Source organism: Arvicola amphibius, chromosome 6, assembly GCF_903992535.2.
Source record: "Arvicola amphibius chromosome 6, mArvAmp1.2, whole genome shotgun sequence".
Lineage (NCBI taxonomy): Eukaryota > Metazoa > Chordata > Mammalia > Rodentia > Cricetidae > Arvicola > Arvicola amphibius.
In genome coordinates this window covers 143,143,196-143,165,207 of record NC_052052.2, presented here as the reverse complement: position 1 = coordinate 143,165,207, position 22,012 = coordinate 143,143,196, and the positions used below count along the sequence as shown (strand labels likewise).

The following is a 22,012-nucleotide window of genomic DNA, read 5'->3' as shown; positions in this document are numbered from 1 at the left end:
ACACACGTGATCCAGAGGTTGACCCTTGACCCAGGTGGGACAGAGAGGAAATAGGGTCCTCTAGACAAGTGCCATATCTCCTTGGCATTGCATAGCCTCTTGTGCAACGACTTTGTGGCAGTTAATCTTGTCAACCTCTCTACGTTTACAGTCACCAAGGAGATACACAAGGTGTGTCTGTGAGGGTGTTTCTGGAAAGGCTTCACTGAGAAGGGAAGACCCAACTGGAAAGTGGGGGCATCATGCCATGGGCTGGGGACCTGGACTGGATAAAGGAGGTGTGTGTAGGCGGGGGGGGGGGGGGGGGGGACTAGATGGAGCATGAGTAGTCAGTAATCTGATTTCCTGCTTTGTAAGCAAGCAGCCTGTGTTGCTGGTCACAGCTGCCAGCCACTCCCATCCTTGCCCACCATGGTGGTCAGTATCACTCTGAGCTAGAAAAAAATCCTTTCTCCCTTAGGCTGCTTCTTCCAGGTATTTGGTCATTGAGATGAAAAGGTAGTTAACACACCCATCACAGAGCCCTCCTGAGTACAACCATCTACATTTCTACAGGTATAACAACAACTCTTCTGGCTTTGGGAGCAGGGGTTGGAGAAGGGTTCAGAATGGAAACCTCCCAAACTTTAACTACAGCCTTAAAAATATCAGACTAGAAGTGAGCTGGCAATCCCCCACGTACTGCTGTGATTGGGTCTTTCCTACAGCATCAGGTAGTGTTGACACCGGGCAATTAACTAGCCCTCCCTCAGCAATATCAATCCTTACCCACTCACGTCACACTTGCCTTTTCCAAGAAAACATATTCCTGCGCCTGCTGATGGGCCTTGTTAGCAAAACAACCTGACCTTCATGGATATCAGTGCTCAGATACTGCAGGACAGCTCTCGGGGCTAAGAGGAGCCTTTTCCCAAGACAGAGTCCCTCTTACCAGCCAATAACGGCCACTCTGCTGCAGAGCTACCTGCTTCTTCCTAGGCAGCATCAGCACAAGGGACTTCCTCTAACTCCCACTTTAAGTCCCGTTAGGCCACAGAGCACTTGGTTTTCAGCAAGAATTCTTCATAGTCTCGTAAAACATCTGTAGGGCTTCAAGATGGTTTGTAAGCTCTTAGAGAGGGGCCAGCCTAGCTGGGCTGAAGCAGGAGGATGGCAAGTTTGGGGTCAACCTGGGCTAATAGCTAGATCCTTCCTGGATGCTCTTCCAGAGGACCCAGGTTCAGTTCCCAGCACCCACATGGCAGCTCACAACTGCCTGTAACTCCAGTTCCAGGGGATCTGACAATCCTCACACCAATGCACATAAAATAAAGTTAAATAAATTATTTAAAGAAGAGGGGCTAGCCTTCAGGTTAGGACTGAGAAGGGAAAAAAAAAAAAAGGTTTGGTGGGGTCTCTGTGACAAAACAGGCTTGCTAGCTACAAGCACCTCCAAACAGGTAGGGAGACAAGGCCTGTTCCTAAGAAGGACTTCAGCGGGAGCATGGGCAGGATTCTTCATGTCCATTGACCCTGCCCATTGCCTTATTTTCTTTTTAGCAAAAAAAAAAAAGCTGGAGGCAGTAGGTGGGGTATGAGTTGCTTAGGCTCATGCCACGCCTCTTCCTCAACCAGGGCCTATGTGTTAACAGTAGAGGGCCACTTACCTGACTGGGGAGGCTTTCCCAACTCTAGCGACTCTACACTACTATGTTCCTGAACACGCAAACTCCAGCACTCAATCAAGACCACAGCATTCTATTAAAAGTGAAACCATTGTCCTTTAGAAAGAAAGCAAAGGTGGAAGGATAGGGTACAAAGGTTGGTTGAAATGAGGAGGCAATGAGTTCTAGGTGCTGGCCCAGGGCCCCACAAGCACCCTGCTTCTGGGCTCCACACAGGCACCAGGGCAAGCCCCAAGGCCTCTGGGTGCAAGATCGGGACAAGGAATCGATGTCAGCATCAGCGGTGGCACTGTTCCACCATGCAGAGCAGCCAGCCCGCTAGGACAGACAAGAGGAGGACGAAAGAAGCACGGTGGGAGGTGGTTTCCACTCAGCTCAACATCTCTGCATCCCTGAGGTTAGCCGAACACTGTGTTGTGCTGCTGGGTCACCCGGATGAATGTTGCCCTTCTGCTGAGCTCTTTGAGCTTGGCAGCCCCTACATAGGTACAGGTAGACCGCAGTCCTCCGAGGATATCCAGAATTGTGTTTTCTACATCCCCTTTGTAAGGCACTTCCACAGTCTTGCCCTCAGAGGCCCTGGAGGGGGAGGAGCGGGGGAGGAGGGTTAATCCAGTTTGTTTTCCCTTAATCACCCAGGTAGAATTATCCCCGCTAAAGCTTTTATTTTGTTGACAACATCATACATGTCGATGATGTATTTTGGTCATTTTCACTCCCCATTATCCTCTTTTATCCTATTCCTGCTCCCACCAAAGCCCCCAAAGCCCCCCTGTTTTTATGTCTTTTTGTTTTATTGATTTGCTTGTGACCCACTGAATTTAATCCTTCATTCCAGGTTGAGGCTATTCAGTGGAGCACTGGCGTCTTACCAGTGGTCATACCACTGAAGAAAATGACTGCCCCTCCCCCCCAGAAACCATTGGCTATGTCTCCTTGGAGATGGGTGGGGTGTGTCATGAGGTCCTCCCTCATCTAGTACAGGTCTGATCCATGTGCCAACAGCTTCGGTGGGTCTATGAGGCCAACAGCGATGGTATACTTACAGGATGGTGTTTGACTCCACTCTGCCATCCCTACCAAGTCCCTAGCAGGTGGTGTATTCCTCTAAGCCAAGAGGAACTTCTCTACTCACCAAAGAAAGAGAAGTCTTGGTCAGCAATATGAGACAGAGATTGAGACACCTGCCCCACTATCTCCAGGAGTGATATTCTCCTTAGCAATGAATGCCTCTCTGCTGTTATGGAACTATTGGAACTGACCACCAAACAGCCAATATCCAAATTCCTCCCTGGGGAAAACAGACCCACTAGGTCAACTAGGTCACCTCCATTCATCCTTTTTCACTGATAGAAAAAGCACAGAGGTTTGCTCTCCTTAGTACCAGCCCTGCGGATGCTAAATGTTCTCACCATGGACAACACAGGACTGCCTAGGACATACAAAAAGTCTTGCCCTGAAGATGGAGTGACCACACCACCTACAGCTACCTGTCCTTTGCCAGGTTCTAGCACCCACCAGCTCCATTTGCTCCCATGTATCACCATGTATCACCTGCTGCTCAGAGCCAGGGGAGAGCTTTGTGAGTGGGGAACCACCAGAACATCGGGTGGCATCTCCATAGTGGGAGCAGGGCTTTGTCATTTAGGCTGGGCTGAACACACCAACATCAAACGACATCATCCCAAGGCCACCAGGAAACCGCTTGTACCACAAGTCAGACCTTGGTCCTGCAAAATGGAGATGCAGTCTGTGGCAGCATCACAGAGGGCACGGACCAGGCAAATCCTAACCAGTACCCAAATTCTTGAATGTTCTGTGCCTAGTCATTAACTAGAAAAATGGAAACTCAGCCTGAAGCTCATTGGCTAGAACTCAAAATCCTATCTTAGCATCTGTGCTCCTAATACCTTTCATGAACTCCGGCACCTTAAACCATTGGCTGGATGATGGGCTGCTTGGTGGCTGCTACAGAGTAGAAAGCTCAAGAAACCAGAGTCACTGACACATCCGAGATGATTCAGATCTCAGAACTCTGTGACCTGAGACAGACACGTGCCCATGTGTGCCCACAAGAGCTGCCAAGGCGTTCTTTTCAGATGCTGCATGATCTTCCCAGATTCTTTTCCCTTTGCTAAGGTGACATCATCTTTTGTGAGTAATTCACAATTGGACCCCAAAATCTGCTCATTTGTAAGACGCACATAAGTGCTAATGACTGACAAGCAGCTAGCCTGGCAGTAGTTAACTATGGGGTCAGAGGAGGGAGTCGTACCCATGGGATGGTCACGGTGAGTGCCAGAGAGACAGGAGCAGGATAAACTTGTGATGCTCAGGCTAACTGTGGATGGAGGTCCTGTAGCATTCTAACTCAAGAACTCTAAGATCTGAACTCGCTTCCGGAACTGAGGCTCGGCGTTTTTATGACACTTTCATCCTGCAGAACTTCCTGAACGCCCTGCCACTCGATGGCTTCTCCCTCAGCTCCTGGCATTTGTATTGTTGCAGCCTGCCCTGCTTTTCCCGTATCTGCTCTTTTGAGGACTTTCCACAACAGCCGGGAGAGGGGGAAGTGTACTGCAGAGGGCCATGTGGCTCAGCTTCATCTCGGCCCAGCACAGACTCCACATGGCCCTCGGAAGGTAACTGGCTGCTGGTTAGACAAAGGGATTCTTGGCCAAATGTCCAGGTACCATGAAGGAAGGGGACAGGAAGCGACTACAGTTAGCTTGCCCTACTCGAGAACATCCTACACCACTGCTTCTCAGTGGAGTCATGTGATTCCCCTCCCCTTACACATTAGGTCAGAATTCTACACACTGCAAAAAGAAAAAATAATCTGACTGTGGGGCAAGCATCTGGGCACAGAGGGTATGAACCAGCGAGGGTAGGCTTCCCATCCTCGTATGAGTCCAGAGTTTTTAAGCATGTGAGACCTTCAGCCCTGTGTCCTTCATACAGCCTGTCCTCAGAGCTGGCTCCAGTGAGCTGCAGTGACAGGGTTTCTGGCGCTGGGTGATACTTTGGGTCTGCTCTGAACTAGGACTCTTAAGCATACACGAGGATATACGACTCTGGAGGAGAATGGGAACAACCAGGTGACCTTGGGGAGACTGTGGGTCTTAAAACCATGCATCAGCCTAGGGGCTGACTGTGCAGTTAGGTGATCCAGGCAACCAGCTGGAAACACTGCCTGTGTCGCCTGTCAGGGTCTGGCGGCAGGTTATTGGCCTAACTGAAGTACTGTAGGCAACGGCGTCCTCTATGAAAGGTCCATCTGTTTGGTTATCTTAGGCTACAGATGAGAGGTGACGGGTTGCTCAGTGAGGTCTCTTTCAGGACAAGGCAATACTCCCTCCCAGACCTAGAATCACACCTCCAACTTTCCCACGCTTGCTTTCACAAATGCCAGTAGGATAAAAGCCGGTGCAGCATACAAAGATGTTGGGGGTGTTTTCTAGCACCCCTCCTCCCACCTAAGGGGACCATAACACAGAGTAGCTAGCCAGAGTGGTGGACACAGCCTAAGACACGTGGCAGCCAGACCTGTACTCTGCGACTCCTCCCGCGTGTTTCTTCATGGCTGTGTCGGAGCTCATGCCATAGAAGAGTTTCAGCTTCTGCCCGTTCCTCTCAATCACCTCTCCTGCACACTCGGTGTGGCCTGAAAACATGCCTCCCAGCATGACGAAGTCTGCACCGGCTCCTACATATCAAAGGACGGGACAGAGGCAGTGGGGGGTGAGTGGGGAACAGACAAGAGGACAAGACAGTCAGCACTTCCAAACAGGTCTTTCTCCTTTAGGTCCACAAAAGCCTGAAACATCGCATGTGTCTTATAGTGCATCAGTACAGTCACTGTAGCTCTGGGGATGTCGCTCAGTTGGGAGTGCGCTTGCCTATCATTCAGCCCCCTCCCCCCCCCCCCGTTTGATTCCAGCACTGCCCAGGCACAGCAGGGCATGCTGATAATCTCAGCAATTGGGAAGCGGAGACAGAAGGGGGAGAAGTTTTTCAAGGTCAGCCTAAGCTAGATGAGACTCCATCTCAAACCAAAAAATTCAACAGAATTTTAAGTGATCTTTATATGCTGTTCTTGGGTAACTATGGATATCAAATATGATGCCCTAGCTGAGTTCCCATATTACAAACTAACTCCCCAACCCCAGTTTCCTAATAGGATGGATTCTGGAGGTGAGGATTCTGGGAAGTCATGCAGGTTATCCACAGTCATGAAGATCTCAATAGCTCTGTAAAACACACTTGCTCTTCCCCCGTGTGATACCCTCTGTCAGGCTGTGGGGCAGCAAGAAGGTCCTCTCTAGGGACCAGGCAAGTGCCAACGCTGTGCTCTTGGGCATCCCAACCTCCTCGGCCACAAACCAACTTAACGTCCATCAAGAGAAAAGTGGCCTAGGAAGTGAAACACATCCATGCCTCTCCCTGAGTCACTGAGGAATTTAGAACTAAATCGACTCATAACGGGGTGCTGAGTAATCAAGGGGGAAAGGACAGGTCAACCACAGGTGAGATGCAGCCTTGATGTCACTTATAAGGAACGCCCTACCCCCTAGGGTATGCACATGGTCCGTTCCATTCTGTTTCATCCCTTATAAAGGGATGCTGAGTGGGGCTGGCCCCTGGTAAGCAGGCACAGCATGGACTCCACAGGGTACTGTCAGCAGCTCCCAGACACCAATGATGACCACAGCCCTCCCTCCCCCCGCTGTGGTTTTAAGGGGACAGTGGGATGATTGATCTGGTCAGACCTCCAGATGAAGGGAGTCAGCAGCGGCGCCCTGAGCTCAGCTCCATTAACCACAACGGTTAAACGGTTCCCGGTGAGTTCTATTTCTCAGCAGTCCACTGGCTTTCCGATTGGTGTTTCCTAGCTAAGGTCGCTCCCACTTCTCAGGGTGTGCAGGGATAATGTCGGAAGAGAGCTGGGCAAAAAGGGCCAGATCCAGGATCAGGAACAAGGTCCTTTCTGATGGAAGGGGCTTTTAAAATGTGTTCAGCTCCCTCTAAGTGCTGGATTCCCTGGGAGGTTGCAGAAGGAAGGCACACACACTAAATGATGCTTAAGGATATGACCAAGAAAGCTGGAGTTCTCTCTGCCCTGAATTGTAGGACTATGACCATGTCATTCTTTCCTGGGGCCTCTGTCCTCTGGACCAAAAGCCAGGCAAGATGGAATAGAGAAAGAGGTGTATGTTTCCTTCCACGGCTGACCCTAGGGGCACTTGGGTTTTTTAATGATATACTTGGGGTTGCTAAGAAACCCTGCCAACAGGAACACACTCTGCCTGCGCCTCTGTCTCTAAGAACAGGGGCTGCTGAGATGGCTCATCGGGTTAAGGCACTTGCTGTCAAGCCTAAACCCCTGAGTTTGATCCCCGGATCCACATGGTGGAAGGAGAGAACTGGCTCCAATAAGGTGTCCCCTGGCTTCCACGTGCGGGTGCCTGCACACATCCGAGGATTAAAAAGACAACTTTTGTTTTTATCACTAAGAAAGTTTCCAGTGTGCATGTGTGCGTGTGGTATAGTGTACCACTTAACAGTTCAGAGCTGGGCAGCTAGTTCTGGTTTCTATAAGGATTACGGAAAGTTAAGCAGCCAGCACAGGGCTCGGAAGTCCTGTTTTATACCACCCTGCCTCTTTTGTTGAGATATTGGACAGTGTAGAGCAAAAACCAGGACCTCAGAGGCCCTAAGAGCCCTGTTGGGTTACAGTGGGCACTGCTGCCCTCTAGTGGGAAGCAGGCTGTCCAGCCTCCTGCCAAGACCGTCCAGGCAGGATGAGGTGGGGATTCAGTCAGTGGGGTGCTGCTTCAGGTTGGACCAAAACCGCCTGGTGGTCTCTTCACAACAAGACCAAGTACTGCGCAGGGCCACTGGTGCCCTGGGCGTTCTCATTCTCATGAAACCATCACAATTTGACCTGCTCCTAGTTGGCATGCCTTCACCACAGATCCGCATTCTGAACACCCAGCTTGCTCAGCTACAGACCCGAACCAAAACTGAGCCAGGATTTTGTCAGATGGGAATGAAATCCAGGCAAAGAAAACTCCCGATAAGCCCAGAAGCCCCTCAGGGGTTCCCCTCTTCCATCTGGTTCTTCCGGGCTGCCCAGAGCCCCTCATTCCCTCATTCCTCCAATAATAGGGCTGTCCCTGACACTTACCAAAGGCTTTGGCGACATCTCCTGGACATGTACAGCCTCCATCCTTCAAAGGAAGGAAGGAGAGGATCAGTAAGGTGGGGGCAGGGGACAAGCCAGACCATGCCTCACCCATGAGAATAAAGTGACCAGGAGCCACACCTTCCACCCCTAGCCAAACAGATGGCCCAAACAGCCTGGAGGCTGACTTTCTAAGCCTTGGCACTTCGGCTCCCCAACCACATCCTTCCTCGGATGGTTAGAGACTGGCATGCCAGCCCCTCCTCCATCTGGGCTCAAGCACCCTTGCCTGGGAAGGAAAACCAAGTGTGGCAGACTAACCACTGTCCTCTGCTAGACCGTTACATAACGTGCCCGGCCAGCCCACGGTCCCTGCTCCTTCCCACTCAGAAGCCACTCCTCCCTCCCTGCCTGGTGAAAGGTGAGATTTATTTAGTCTGAGTGCTAGATTATTTTAAGAGCCGAGAAAAGGGCATAGACCTGGCTTCTTTATCTTCTCAGCTGCCTTGTGTCTCCAGCCCATCGTGTCCTTAAATGAGAGCTCACTGCCAACTTCTACTCTGCCCACACAACACAGGCTGTCCTCCTGGGCAGCAGGATCAGCTGCAACCTCAGGCTACTGCAACCCAGTTTTAAATTCCTAAGATATGGCTCTCACACGTTTCCTTATGAACAGACCCTAAATGCCCAGGCTGCTACCTGATAGCTCCAACAGAGCCTGGATGATACAGACATAGGAAGGAGGGGGACGGTGCTCTGGGGTGTCAGGAAAACACGGAAGGACAGCCCAGGAAGCAAAGAGACGAGATGGGGACAGGTGGGATAAAGTGACAGGGATGGAGGCAAGGCTCAGCACAGTGCTCCAAGGAAAAACCCAGCTCCAGAAGGTAAGAGCCAGCTATGTGGAGCTGGGTGTTTGGGTTAGGAAGAGAACACAGTATGCACCTGTGGGAACCATGCATCTCAAGTTGGGGGGCAACTGCGTTCAAGTGTGGCAAGGCACTTTGGGGGGGGGGGAAGACAGGGTTTCTCTGTAGCTTTGGAGCCTGTCCTGGAACTAGCTCTTGTAGACCAGGCTGGCCTTGAACTCAGAGATCCGCTTGCCTCTGCCTCCTGAGGCCTTCTTAATGAACATCTCACCCAGAAAGCAGTGGGCTCTGGCTCAACACTCTTCTGTTTCACTGGAGACGGAGGTCTCACTATGTAGCTCAAGTTGGCCTCAGCTTCCTGAGTGCTGGGGTTACACCACACCCCACCCCATACATCATTCTTTCTCTATCCCTTCATTGGTCCCTACACTACAAAGAGAAGGGTTCAAACCCTGCTGCTTAGCCAACCATGCTGGTGCACTGTCTTCGATCCCAGTGCTCAGGAGGTGGAGGCAGGAGGATTTGGAGTTCAGGGCGATCTAAGGCTATAGGAAGTCATCAAAAAAAAAAAAAAAAAAAACCACAAATAAAATGCTTCCAGTCCCACTGTTTTTCTTGCTTGCAGTACTGATCAATGGGGAGACTTGGTTTGTGTCTTTCCAAATGTTTTCTAAATGGTAATCATTTCTTCAGTCAAGTGTGGTGTTCTTGTGTGGCTCCCATAAGGCCTGACTATTTGAGAGGCAGACTCTCTGAACAAGGTTTATGAGCAAAGCCCTCCATATGACAACATGGATACAGCTGTATTGCATAATCACACTGAGGTAAATAAAACTCATGTGTTAAGGGTTTGTAATGGAAAGAGACAAACTCACGAATACAGAGAAAAGACAGAAGCCGTTGTTGATCCCACGCCATCTCTGCCTTCCTGGGTCTTCCCTCACGCTAAGCCAGTGCCAGAGCAAGAGAGTGAGCAGGCTTTCTCTTGCAGCTTATCAGTGAACGTTAGCACCTCAGACCATGCCCTAAGGGCTGGTCCCCCAAAATGTAACTGTATTCCCACAACACAGCTGTGGCTCTGCAATCACGTGACTACATCCAAGCTCTACTATGTTTGGTCCTCTTCCTTTCCAAATGTTTGCTTTCCATGTGTCCCTTGCTTACCCCGTCCATTTTCTAGAGTTTTATCTTGAATCAAAACCAGCCCTAGGAACTGGAACCGGAAAGGTGGTTCGGCAGATAGGAATGAGAGTTATGCAAACCCTGATGACCCAACTTCAAGTCCAGTCCCCGCAACCCATGCAAAAAGCAGGGTGTGGTGGTGTTCACCTGTGATCCCAACACAAGAATCAGGCAGAGAAGTTCAGCTAACCTGGGAGCAGCCTAGCGACAGCAACCAGAAACTCCCCAAAGGTGTCCTCTGCCCTCTACACATGTGCACAGATGTGTAGATACCCAAAATAAACAAAACTTAAAACCAGCTCTGTGCACAGGATTTCTAATTATAATCAGATTACATAAACTCCCCCTCCATTAGCATAGGTCTCCAACAATGTGACTTTAGAATACTCTTTGCTCATTTGAGTAGCTTGGGGCTACACTAGGACTTTTCATGTGAGTGCCTGATAATTCCACAGGACTGTGGTCAGTGTTTTATAGCCTGACTCAGAAGACCTGTGTTCCTGAGCCCTCAAGAAATGCCTCGGGCTGGAGAGAGCTCAGCTGAAATTCTACCAGCTAACTGTTCTGCCAGAGGACCTGGGTTCAATTCCCAGAACCCACACAGTGGTTTCCAACTGTCTGTACCTTTAGTTCTGTGGGATCTGATGCCCTCTTCTGGCCTCCACAGTAACCAGGCAGATGTGGTGTGCAGATACATCGAAGCAAAACAATTATACTCATAAAAAAATTAAAATTAAAAAAAAAAGAAAATGAGCCTATATCCAAGTTGACCAAAGTCCTCGGTTAACGTGGTTGCAAATCACCAGAGAGAATCGTGCTCAGTGTTATCTGTTCACACACCGCTGGTACACACACTTACAAATGGGTGATGCACACCCAATTGGCCAGACTACAAGAAGAGCCGAGTGCAGTGCAAATTCACACGATGTGTCAAGGAGATGACACTGGCACCTTCCACACTTTACAGGCAATCCCAAGCCTGTTCAAAGAATCCCACTGTGCTCTAGGAAGACTGAACATGGGGTGCTCTCCTGCCATCTAAGACACGTACCCACCATCACATGGTGACAGTGTACTGCCGGAAGACGGTAAAAAAGAGCTAGCCCTGGGAAAATCTGCAAAGCAGTAACTGACAAGTGTTTCTTGCTTTGTCTTTCAGCACGGTTAGCATGATATTTAGGGACAAAGGCATCGTGGGATATGACTCGGTTCATGAGTTTTCAAGTGGGCCTCTTATGCTTAAAAAGAATTGCTCAGGGGCTGAGGCAGTGGCCCAGTTGGTGAAGCATTTGGTTCCTAATTGTGAGGTCCTGAGTTTGAACACCCAGAACTCAGGTATAAAAGCTGGGTGCAAGAGCACATATACAACCTCAGTACTGCCATAGATAAAGCCTGGAGAAACTCACCGGACAGCTGACCTGGCCTGTATGAGAAAGTCCCAGGCCAATGAAAGATGTCGTCTCAAACAAAAGATGGAAAGTGCCTGAGAGTTGTGACTCACGGCTGTCCTCCGACTTTCTATGCAACACGTGCACCCAAGCACACATTATGGCTCAGGCCTCTGAAATGAAGGGTGGTTGAGAGCAAGCAAGGGACAGGATGGGCGGGGGGGAGGGAGGCAGGCATGGGCGATGACAGAGGACTCAAATCAAGTACTTTCCTTGGCTGAGAGCTACTCTAAACTTACTTCCTCATTCAGAGTCAAGATTCTAAGGTTGGTATCTTGTACTGAGTAGAGAAACAAGACAGAATTCCAGTGGCTCTGCTAGGACCACAGAGCTGAGAGACAGTGGCTCTGCTAGGACCACACAGCTGAGAGACAGTGGCTCTCCTAGGACCACACAGCTGAGAAACCATGGCACTCCTAAGACCATACAGCTGAAAGACTGATTAACACCTCTAGGACCACACAGCTGTCTCCTCCCATGTGGGCTATGACAGAAAGACTACTGAACCTAGCCTGTTGGTTCCACTGCCTGCTGAACAGACCACACATGGCTAGGCTACTAGGTGCACTGTTCACGTAGCGACAGTACTACAGGCCTGGGCTGTCACCACTGCTAATCTACACAGGAGTGGCTCCCAGTACTCCAAGTGGGACCTGGCTCTGGAACTATCCAGTGAGGCCTAATCTCCTCTGTAGAAACCAGTGGTTCTCAAGGTCAAGGACAGGTGGGGGAGGATCTGGAGGGATCCTTGGGCTCACCTTCTGAGCTCTTGATTTAGCTGGTCAGGTCTGAGATAGGGCCCAAGCCTTTCTAACAAGCTGTCACTGCCTTGCAGAATGGCTGAGTTAGGCTAACTATGATGTGATGCTGTGTGCACAGAAGCTGGGTGACCTCCCTTTAGTCACCTGGGAGGCACGCGTATGTCTACCCCACTATACCCCAATCTTTGGGAAGTTTGAAGTTCTTAGACATAAGGATGGTGTCTGAACGAGAGTATAGTAAGACCTGGTCCTGGTTAGGTCTCTGTCAGCCTTGCAATGGTTTTCAACATGTGGATTACGACCCCCATAGGATCATCTATTAGATATCCTCCATATTAGATGTTTATATTACAATTCATAACAGTAGCAAAATTTCAGTTATGAAGCGGTGATGAAATAATCATAGTCGGGGGTCACCACAACATGAGGAACTGTATATAGTAATGGATCATAGTGTTAGGAAGGTTGAGAACGACTGAGCTACACTCATGAGAAGAGAGACTCTCAATTGAAAAAATGTCCCCCTAAGACCTGCCTGTAGGGCATTTTCTTGATTGGTTTTTGAGGTGGGTAGGCCCAATTCACTGTAGGTGGTGCCACCCCTGTGTTGCTGGCCCTGGATGGTATAAGAAAGTAGGCTGAGCAAACTATGTGGAGCAAACCAATCTGCAGCGCTCCTCCATGGCCTCTGCATCAGCTCCTGCCTCTGAGCTCCTGCCCTGACTTCCCTCGGAGATGAACTGTGATGTGGGACTGGAAGCTGAAATAAACCCTTTCCTCCCCAAGTTCCTTTTGCTCGTGGTTTTTATCACAGCAACAGAAATCCTGAGACGGATGTACTAACATGGCATAACCACCACTCAATTGCCAGCAGGAGCCACTCAGGACCTGTATGTGATGTGAGGTCAAAATATGTGACCCCTGATGGCAACAATCACTGGTAATGGAGACTTACAGTCACACCTGAGGCTTTGGGGCTGTCCTTCTGCTAGGAGACGGTCCTTAATGTCACAACATTGGAGCAACTGTGATGACCTGACAGAGTGACCCTTACAAGATCAGGCCAAGTCCTCCTAGCAGGAAGGGGTGGGGAGGGTCTGATGAGAGGGAAAAGCCCAGCCACTCACACCTTCCTGCCCAGCTGCATGTGGTTTGGGATTATAAAGGAGCTAGGTGGTTTGACTGCATTCGGGACCGCAGCCACATTAAGTCACATCTGGGAGGCGGTCACTCACACCTGGGTGGTACTTGGCAGTGATGCAGCTGTTTCTGATATACACACATCCTCCTCAACCATGTCCTTGTAAGCAAGCCCCATAACCACTGGCTCACCAAGCTGGCTTTAGGTGGGATCATTTCTCTGTTCTGGCGTCTGGTGTAAACAGATGCTCGTTCCCTTCTCCCCTGGAAAAGTCAACAGGGCTAACCTCGGAAAGAGTTAACTTTAGAGAGTCCAGGAATGGGTAGGTATACACACAAGCTTCTTGGAAACATCCTCACAGCTAGTTCCTGGCAGGAACTTGGAGTCATGGGCAGACTAGAGCCTGGTATTCCCCCGGTGGCTCCAGCTAGATTTAAAGGCCCTTGCTTGCAAATGCAGATTCACGATGCTGTCAGTGTTTTACATGCTACTTCAATAAACGTGTGCTCCACAGAAAAGCTGGATTCCACTGCTTGAGAATACCAAGAAACAACTGGACACATCACCTATCCATCCATCCACTCATCCATCCATCTCGGCTCCACAAGCAGGTGACATGGTCCACCACAACATGAGCCCAGAGTGAGCAGCTCAACTCCCGTACCTATCGCCAGCGATCGGCATGGTGGTCCAGGGAATGGTGTGGAGTAGGTGCACAGAAGGAAGGACCCACCCTCAGTCCTTAGTAACACTTGATGGCTAATGATGGTGAGCAACGTCATTGTTCAGGTGCTCTGTCAGAATGCTGGCACCGTGCTCAACTCCTTCGCTCCCATGCCCTCCACAAGTTGACAGGTGAGGTGGAAGCACCCACCGACCTCAGCTCACTCGCTCCTCCTGTCAGATGCCCCTGATGCAAGGTCTGAGGTCCATCTCTCATCCGCTCACCCTCCTGCTTCCTCAACCATTCATAGATTCCCAAGACCAATGGGCTCTTCAGCTGCCAGGTCTCCAACCCATGAATCCTCCTCAATGCCTGTCATGTCCCTCAAAAATCAACATGAACCCACAAAACCAAAGTGAATTTTTTCCTCAGTCATTCTTGTGAACCAGCCCATGAGGCAGAAGCTTCCTCCTTTACCAGCCCCACAAATCCCAACTCCACTGCCAGGACTTAGTTCCGTTCCCTAAACACCCTTTGCGTTGGGGTGTGGCTCTGCAGACTTGCTGCCCACCCCTTAGTGGACAGCATGGTCACCCCCAGTCTGAATCACACCTTCCCAACTAGATCCCTCCCTCAGCCTGTCCTGTCCTTCCCAATCCTTTCCAAAGGAGCCCGATGGTTGCTATAAGACAAGCCACTCGCCTTCTGCACTGACATCTTCAGTGACTTCCTATGACACTGAGAAGAAAGCCCCAGCCTTTCACATGTCCCCAGAGTTCTTGCCCACAGTCGCCCTGGAATTCATCTGTGACACATTCTTCTGCCCCCTCCCAGGTCACCACTCCAAAACTGTGACTTTGAGGTCTTTTTTAAATGTCCTTCAGCTCCCTTATACCATTTTATCTGGAACAAACCAACGCGCCCCCCCCCCCCCCCCCCCGTTTCATATCACTTCCCAAAGCATTTCCCAACTCCTGGATCTGAGATCTGATGACCTATATCAGTCCCACGTAAATTCATCCTGACATCCAAATCCCTAATACATGTAGAATGTGACAGTATTCGGAAATAGGGTTTTTGAAGACCCTTGGGGCCAGGGCCACAGTCACGATCTCCCCATGATCCCCACAGGCTTCCAGACCCTCCCAATACTTACAGAGATGATGTGCCCCTTGAGGCCATGGGCAGAGTCAGCACACTCTATGACGGCACTCAGCTGGGGGTAGCCCACTCCTGTCTTGGTTCGGGTAGTGCACACAGAACCTGCACAGAAGGAAAGGTGGATGCAGGGACGGTTCGGATGAATAGAACACAACAAAAAGCGATGCCCTTCACCATCATATTGCCCTGCCCCAGTGAAGCCGAGAGCATGCTTGCAGGATAAATGCTTGTAGTCACAAGGTCTCACTATGGACCACATCACTGGCCACATGCTCCCCCCAAGTCTTCACCACTGAACTTGGCAAACATCCTAGATGTCATCTCTCCCACGACCCTCACTGCCCTTTCTGCTGCGATGTCTCCTTCCCAGCAATGGAGGAACCCTGGCTCGAGCTTCCTCTCTCCTCCACACACCCTTCCCTCTTCCACATACGCAGATTCCACTTCTAGAGCCCACTGAGAATCCTCCCAGCCTTCTCCAAGCTACCTCACCTTCAACTTTTGCCACGCTACCCCTCCACACGCCACTGCTCAGCCTGGGAGACTGGAAAGCCAACATCTACCTGGTGTGGCTATCATGGAGCACATTTGTATTAGGGAGAAGAAGGACTTGTCCCTGGGCCTGAACTTTACAAACCCTCGGGAGGAGGAAGCCCTATAACTGTTTTCCTATTTATTCAACCCTGGGCCAAACATAGCCCAGCTTCCATTCATCTCCTTGGCCTGAGGCCCCACTCAGCCTAGACCTGAGGTCAGCTTGGCTTTCAGTAGTCATGCCAACACACGGATATCTTTCTCCCTTGCCTCTTCCTGTCCCGATGTCCCATTCAGTCCTGGTTGTGTTCCCTTGGGTTCAGGAGAACACCAATATCCTGATCCTGTGTCGCCTGTTCCGACTTTTAATCTCTCATCTTATCCCCAAAGCAAGTGGGGATCCACCTCTGTGCCCCAGCTGCCTCAATCCTATCGGCCCCCTTTCCCTGTGTGCTTACCACTGACTTTTCAGCAAGTTTCCTCTCACCTCAGAGGTTCTCTGTACTCTGAGTTTTTCCCTCCCCTCTACTCCCCTCCCCTCCCCGTCCCCTCCTCTTTCTTTCTTCTCTCTCCCCTCCACCACCCACCTAACATCTCCTACTGTCCAGGCAACCTTTTTTCATTTGTCAGACTTCATCTGAAATGTCACTGCCCCAGGGAAGCTGCGTATTGCATTGTCTTTTGAGAAGCCCGCTTCGATTATTATTTGTGTAGGAGTGCCAGGGCCCGTTTTCTCTGCTGGATAGTAAGCTGTGGAGATTCCACCCTCTCGGCTAACCTGACACGGAGAAGGAGCCTCATGCCTGAGAGCACTATAAATAGCATGGAAAGAATGCAGGGACTCAAGCATGAGTGAGTCACCGCCACCCTCCTGCTCTGCAGCTTGCTCACCTCCAGCGGCATGTCCTGTGGGGTCTCCGTGTGCTGCTGGAGGGGCAGACCAGGGACTGTTTATCTTGCTCAGAAAGTTATGTACTGCCTAGATGGGTGGCAGTGAGGAAAACCACAGGAAGACAGTCGGGCTTGGAGTCTTCCTAAAGGTTAGAAGCCCACACGCTTTGTGAGCGGACGGGGCCGTTTTTCAATATATACACTGACCCATGCTAGGTTCACAACACGAGAGGTCATCCGCCTATGGCAGCACTCACCCATATGCCCCATGCAGGAGCTTCCGCTCTGCTTCCTTTTATAAGATTGTCTTTTGGGGGCAGAGGGTTGTTTTTTTAGTGGGGGGGGGCAGTATATCTGCTGTTATTTTTAGTCCCAGATAAAGTGTTTATCTTCTTTTCCCTTCTCTCCAATGCTAGTGTCTGGGTAATAATGGATGTCCAGGGCAGAATTTTAAAACATGGCGTTGAGAATGCATGCTTGGGTGTGGGAAACAGGAAGACAAATGCCAGCCAGGCCCAGGAAGGAACAGCTACTCACAGGTTAAGGTTGAAATGACTTTAGTTGGTTCCTTCGTTCAAGAGGCCCCATGGGTGGCCCTAGTGTCTAAGAGGTGGATTAGTTATCAGGTGGGGAGTCAATGTGGGCCACAGGTCATGTTCCAATGTGGGCGCTTGGTCACGAGCCTGTCTGCAATGTTCGGGGTCCTTCCAACACCCACACGAGCCTAGTCATCCTTGTTTGCTCACCGTCACGTATTCCCTACCCTGACCTTCCTCTTCAGTGATCTGCACAGCCTGCTCTTCCACACAAGCATGCTGAAGCAGGGCCTCAAAACTCAGCTACATGCCTGTACTGTTCTTTCTCTGGACCGCCAGCTCCCGAAAAATGACACGGAGACTTTTTATTAATTATGAGGTAAAACAGAGACACGTCTTCACGGTGTACAAAAAGATTATCCCACAGCACGTACCTGCTCATGGAGAAGGTCATCAGGGAGCAGCTCAGTGACAACGTTTCATGGAGACACAGAAAGTGCCCTGAGCCCCTGGGTGTCTTTCATGGTTTCCGTGTAGCTACCTCCAGAAGCCCAAACCCCAGGCCCCTGCTCCCCGTAGACAGCCCTCCTGTGATCCCATAGGTCAGACAGACCTCTTGCAGTCGACGGGTCTTACTCAGTCCCCTGCTCCCCACAGACAGCCCTCCTGAGATCAATAGGTCTTACCCGGTCCGACTCCCACTTTGATGATATCTGCTCCAGAGAGAATGAGCTCCTCCACCATCTCTCCTGTCACCACGTTTCCTGCCTGTGACAAGAACAACACAGCTCTCCATCACAGGAAAGGACTCTTGGGGGTGAGGTACAGGGGTCGTGGGGTGGTCAATGGGAAGTTCTACTCCTGACCCAAGGGTATGTGTGTATTAAGGCTACCAGGGTCCCAGGAGACAAAAAGAAAACACTACATCCAATTTTGAAGGTGATTAAGTCTGGGAATTGGTGAGTATGTTCCTGGCTTCCTCTTCCAGTAAATTCCAACGCAGACACAGATACCAGGAGATCCCTTTTAGGGAGGTCACCTGGGTGAACTAATGATTTACAAAGCTATAGGAAAGCAGAAATTTTAGAAACATAGGAAATCTGAGGGCGTCCAGGCCGAGGCTTAAGGAACATCTCAACACTGGTCAGATCAAAACAAAATCTTCTGGGGAACCCCAAATCCATAAGCAATGAAACACAGCTAATCAAAACCCCCTTAGCAATGGGCATAAGCTACTTTGACATCTGTGAAAGCCCTGGAGAATCTCTAAGAACCCAGAAAGTCATGGTTAGAAAACGGACCTTCTCGTGATTGAGAAAACACCCAAGTGTCTGGCCCTAGGGCTGGGGTTTCCACCTTGGTAGAAAAGGGCAGGCAGGCCCTGCTGGGCCATATGCCACTGGCACAGGCTCTGTCTACAAATGGAGTGAAGCCTCGGCCCTAAGAATAGACCCGCAAGCCAGGAAGTGGCGGAATCCATCAAGCGCGAGAATGCATCTGCGCTGGAAATAGTACAAGCTCTCTGACTGCAGGAGCTTGAGGGAGCAAAAATAGGCCTTTCATTACAACTCACTGCCCCCATGGCGTCTTCAGCTGGTACTCAGGATGCCTGGCAACAAGCCCTGACTGGATGTTCACAAGCAGGCCAAGTCCCATGTTGCAAAAAGGCAGCCTTGCTCGTTGTACTCCCACCAAAGCCCAAGTGGCCTTTCGCTAAATTAACTCCCTGAGGGAAACCATCTTTTTTTTTTTTTTTAAACTTAAACAAAATAACTTGAACTTCACAGAAGAAGGTTGTGAGAAAGAGGTGACGAGGCTGGCTTGAATGGAAGCCCCAGCTGCCATCAGAAAAGGATGGCAGATGTCACAGAAGGAGGACTGGAGCAGGGTTAAAGGTAGCACTGGTTCCCTGTAAACTCAGCTGGGGAGTGTAAAGGCAGAATTAGAACCATCTACACGAAAACGAAACACATGCGAGTAGATGATCCAACCAACAAAGAGCCAGCTAGAGAAAAGCACGTGTCTCTGTGACAAAGGGTGACCGGCTGGAACATATGCAGAACTCAGAAGCACCATTAAAAAAAAAAAAAAAAACCTGTCAAAACCAAAAGAGGCAGACACGGCTGATCTAATCAGGGTGTGTACTCAACTTCAGTAATAATGAAAATTAATGGGCCAGTGTGAGCCTGATTTTCATATATCAAATCATCAGTGGTTATAAACATAAAATACTAAGAAGAAAATATCACATAAGCTCTCGCTACTGGTGAGCTGTCTTTTCTAGCACAGGTTTCCTGGAAAGAAATTGAGACCACAAAAGAGGGTACGTCCCTTGTCCACGAACCCCAAGATTCTCTCTCAATGAAACCATCACAAGCATGACCAAAGAGTTAGCCACCAAGATGTAGCCTTCACAAAGTGAAAAAACTGTGAATCTCTCCCACAGGAATGGATCATCTGGAAATCACAGAGACTCGGTTCAGACAAAAGAAGACAAGACCATATCAGAAATAGAAATAACAATCGGGCTTTGGCGTGAAGTTTCCAGTTCTGCATAGGTGGCCCTTTGGTCACGGGCCAGAGGTCTGTGGGCAGGGAGGGGCTGGTCAGGGTCATTAAGTGAGTGTGCTTTATGTCAGTACAAAGCACCTTGTGTAGGGAATGGATACAGGCTTGAGAGTGTGACAGCCCATTGGAAGCATGATATGCCCTGTGACTGTGATAGTTTAATGCCTGTTCATTTCCTGGACTATGTGCCCTGATCTGAGGCATAGAGACAGGCAAGAAGCCATTCCTGTCAGGCACCCCCTACTATTCCAGGGTCATGAGATATCCAAAACATCCCCAAAGCTCATAGGCAAATGTTAGGTCTACAATGCAGCAGTATTGGCGGGTGGGACTCGGGGAATTGAGGGTGCTACTGTATCAATAGGTTCATCCATTGATGAATTCCTAACTTTTCAAGTTCTTGGGGTGGAGGAGGTAGGAATTTCAGGAGACCAGGGCCTAGTTAGATGAAGTGGGTGCTGAGGATATGTCCTTAGGGTGGGTCTCATCCCTAGCACCTTCATCTCCGAGTCTGTTTCCCTGTGAGGTATGTGGTTACTCCTCCAAATACACCCTGCCATGATGTTCACCTCGACACAGACCCAGAAACTCCAGAGCTACGTGACCATGACCTGCAATTTCTGAAACCAGAAACCAAAACAAATCTTACTTTTTCTCAGGTTTTTGGGTTTTTTTTGTTTTTGTTTTTGTCTTTTTTTTTTTTTTTTTTTTTTTTTTTTTTTTTGGAAAGCAGATTAATAGACCTAGGGAAGCAAGGCAACTTCCAGCTTCAAGGCCCTAGTCAAAAATGAAATGATGCCCAGGCATGGTGGCACACGCCCATAATCCAACCGACATAGAAAGGCAATGCAACGGGATCACAAATTTAGGGCAAGTGGAGACAGCTTAGTGAGGTCCTGTCTCTAATATTTTAAAAGATGGCTGGGGAGTGTGACTTAGTATAACATTCATCTAGTATTTTTAAAGCCCTGGGTTCCATCCAGGGCTGAGGGGAGAGGGGGCCAGAATAAAAACATCCCTGTCTAAGCATGTGAAACCATAGGTTCAATGCCCAAAAACGAAATCAAAAAAGTAAAAAGAGAGGAAAAGAAAATAGACATGCCGAGTCTGTATTAACCCAATTAAGAGCATCTAGAATGTTGAGCAGGAAAATACTGAGGAATAGTTAGTCCCTCCCCTCAGCCAGCACCTTTGCCTTCCCTTCCCCAGTTGGCCAGGGGTGAACAGCAAGGCAAGGAGCCCTGGCCTGGTGCGAGGCCAGGAATTGCCTGCTTATGCAATGATTCTAAAAGCGTTCAGCATTCACCTAGTGCCCTTCAGCTCAAGAACACCGGGCAAATGCTAATTCCTCCCCACAGTGCCTCTGAGAGCCAGAGAAGAGAAATTAACATTTCCCAAACCACAGAGAGCCAAAGGCATGAGCGTCAACTAGAGGTTTCCGAATGAACGGCAGATTCCAGGGGTCAGCGCAGGCAGTGAATAGCTTAGGAATAAACATCTACCTTGCCAAAGTCTTCAGTTCATTGCTGTGGAAACCAAGCAGAGCCATGAAACACCTCCTGGCCAGCCAGCAGGCACTGCAGAAGGCCCTGCTGCTGGAGGTTGCCTAGAGGCTGCTGGGAACTTACTACCCACCCCTTTCTGCCTGGCTCCAGTTTGGCAACCCCTGGCTATGCACTTGCAGCAAGGGCTTTCCCCTGTTTCCCATCCCCCCACTCCTTCCCGTCCTCCCACTCTCCCCTGGTCTTTGTTCTTGAGCCTGGCACAGTGTCCACCTCAGTCTGCCAATAGGCCAAGTGTGGCCCTCACCACCAGTCCACCATTTTAAGCTTGCAACATCTTGAGAAGTGGAGCCTATCTTTATTTTTGTGCGTTTGTATGTGTGTATATGAGAACACACATGTGTGTGCCTAAGTGTGGGGGCCAGAGGTCAACCTAATAACACTATCCAACTTGTTTTTCATGATGGGGGCCTCTCCCTTTTTACCTGATGCACTCCCATTCAGCTAGGCTGGCTTACCAGGGAGCTCCAGGGACTCCCCTGTCTCTACCTCCCCAGCACTGAGGTCACATGTACCCATTTTTGTTTTCTTTTTCTACATAGTTTCTGGGACTCAAACTTGGGTTGCTATGCTTGCATGGCAAGTGCTTCACCAGCTGAGCTATGCTCCCGCCCCTTCTCTTTACTTCTTAAAGCAATCCCACTGCCCAGATCCCACCTCTCTTTCGTGAGTCACTATTCAGAGGACAGGTTTTCAATGGAATGTACTACCTAAAAGCAACTGAGCAACTACTGGGATTCACTGTATGGGGTAGGGAAAACACCATACCATGTGCTATGTGACCTTCTTAGTGTCCTCAAACTCCTTTTCCCTTTTCCTATAGGGCTCAGGTCATGAGCCCATGGAC

At 49.8% G+C, this 22,012-nt stretch overlaps 1 protein-coding gene across 1 annotated transcript in view; it reads right to left on the bottom strand.

Moving 5' to 3' along the window:
- Window positions 1-1,802: 1,802 nt before the first annotated feature.
- Gmpr (guanosine monophosphate reductase) overlaps window positions 1,803-22,012 on the bottom strand; it is a 37,068-nt gene continuing 16,858 nt past the window's right edge. The window contains exons 5-9 of the mRNA XM_038333785.1: window positions 17,722-17,803; window positions 15,070-15,176; window positions 7,852-7,894; window positions 5,211-5,370; window positions 1,803-2,243 (exon numbers count right to left, since the gene is read on the bottom strand). Of these exons, the coding sequence (XP_038189713.1) occupies window positions 2,063-2,243; window positions 5,211-5,370; window positions 7,852-7,894; window positions 15,070-15,176; window positions 17,722-17,803 (573 nt within the window). The 3' untranslated portion in view covers window positions 1,803-2,062. The remainder of the gene's footprint in view (window positions 2,244-5,210; window positions 5,371-7,851; window positions 7,895-15,069; window positions 15,177-17,721; window positions 17,804-22,012) is intronic.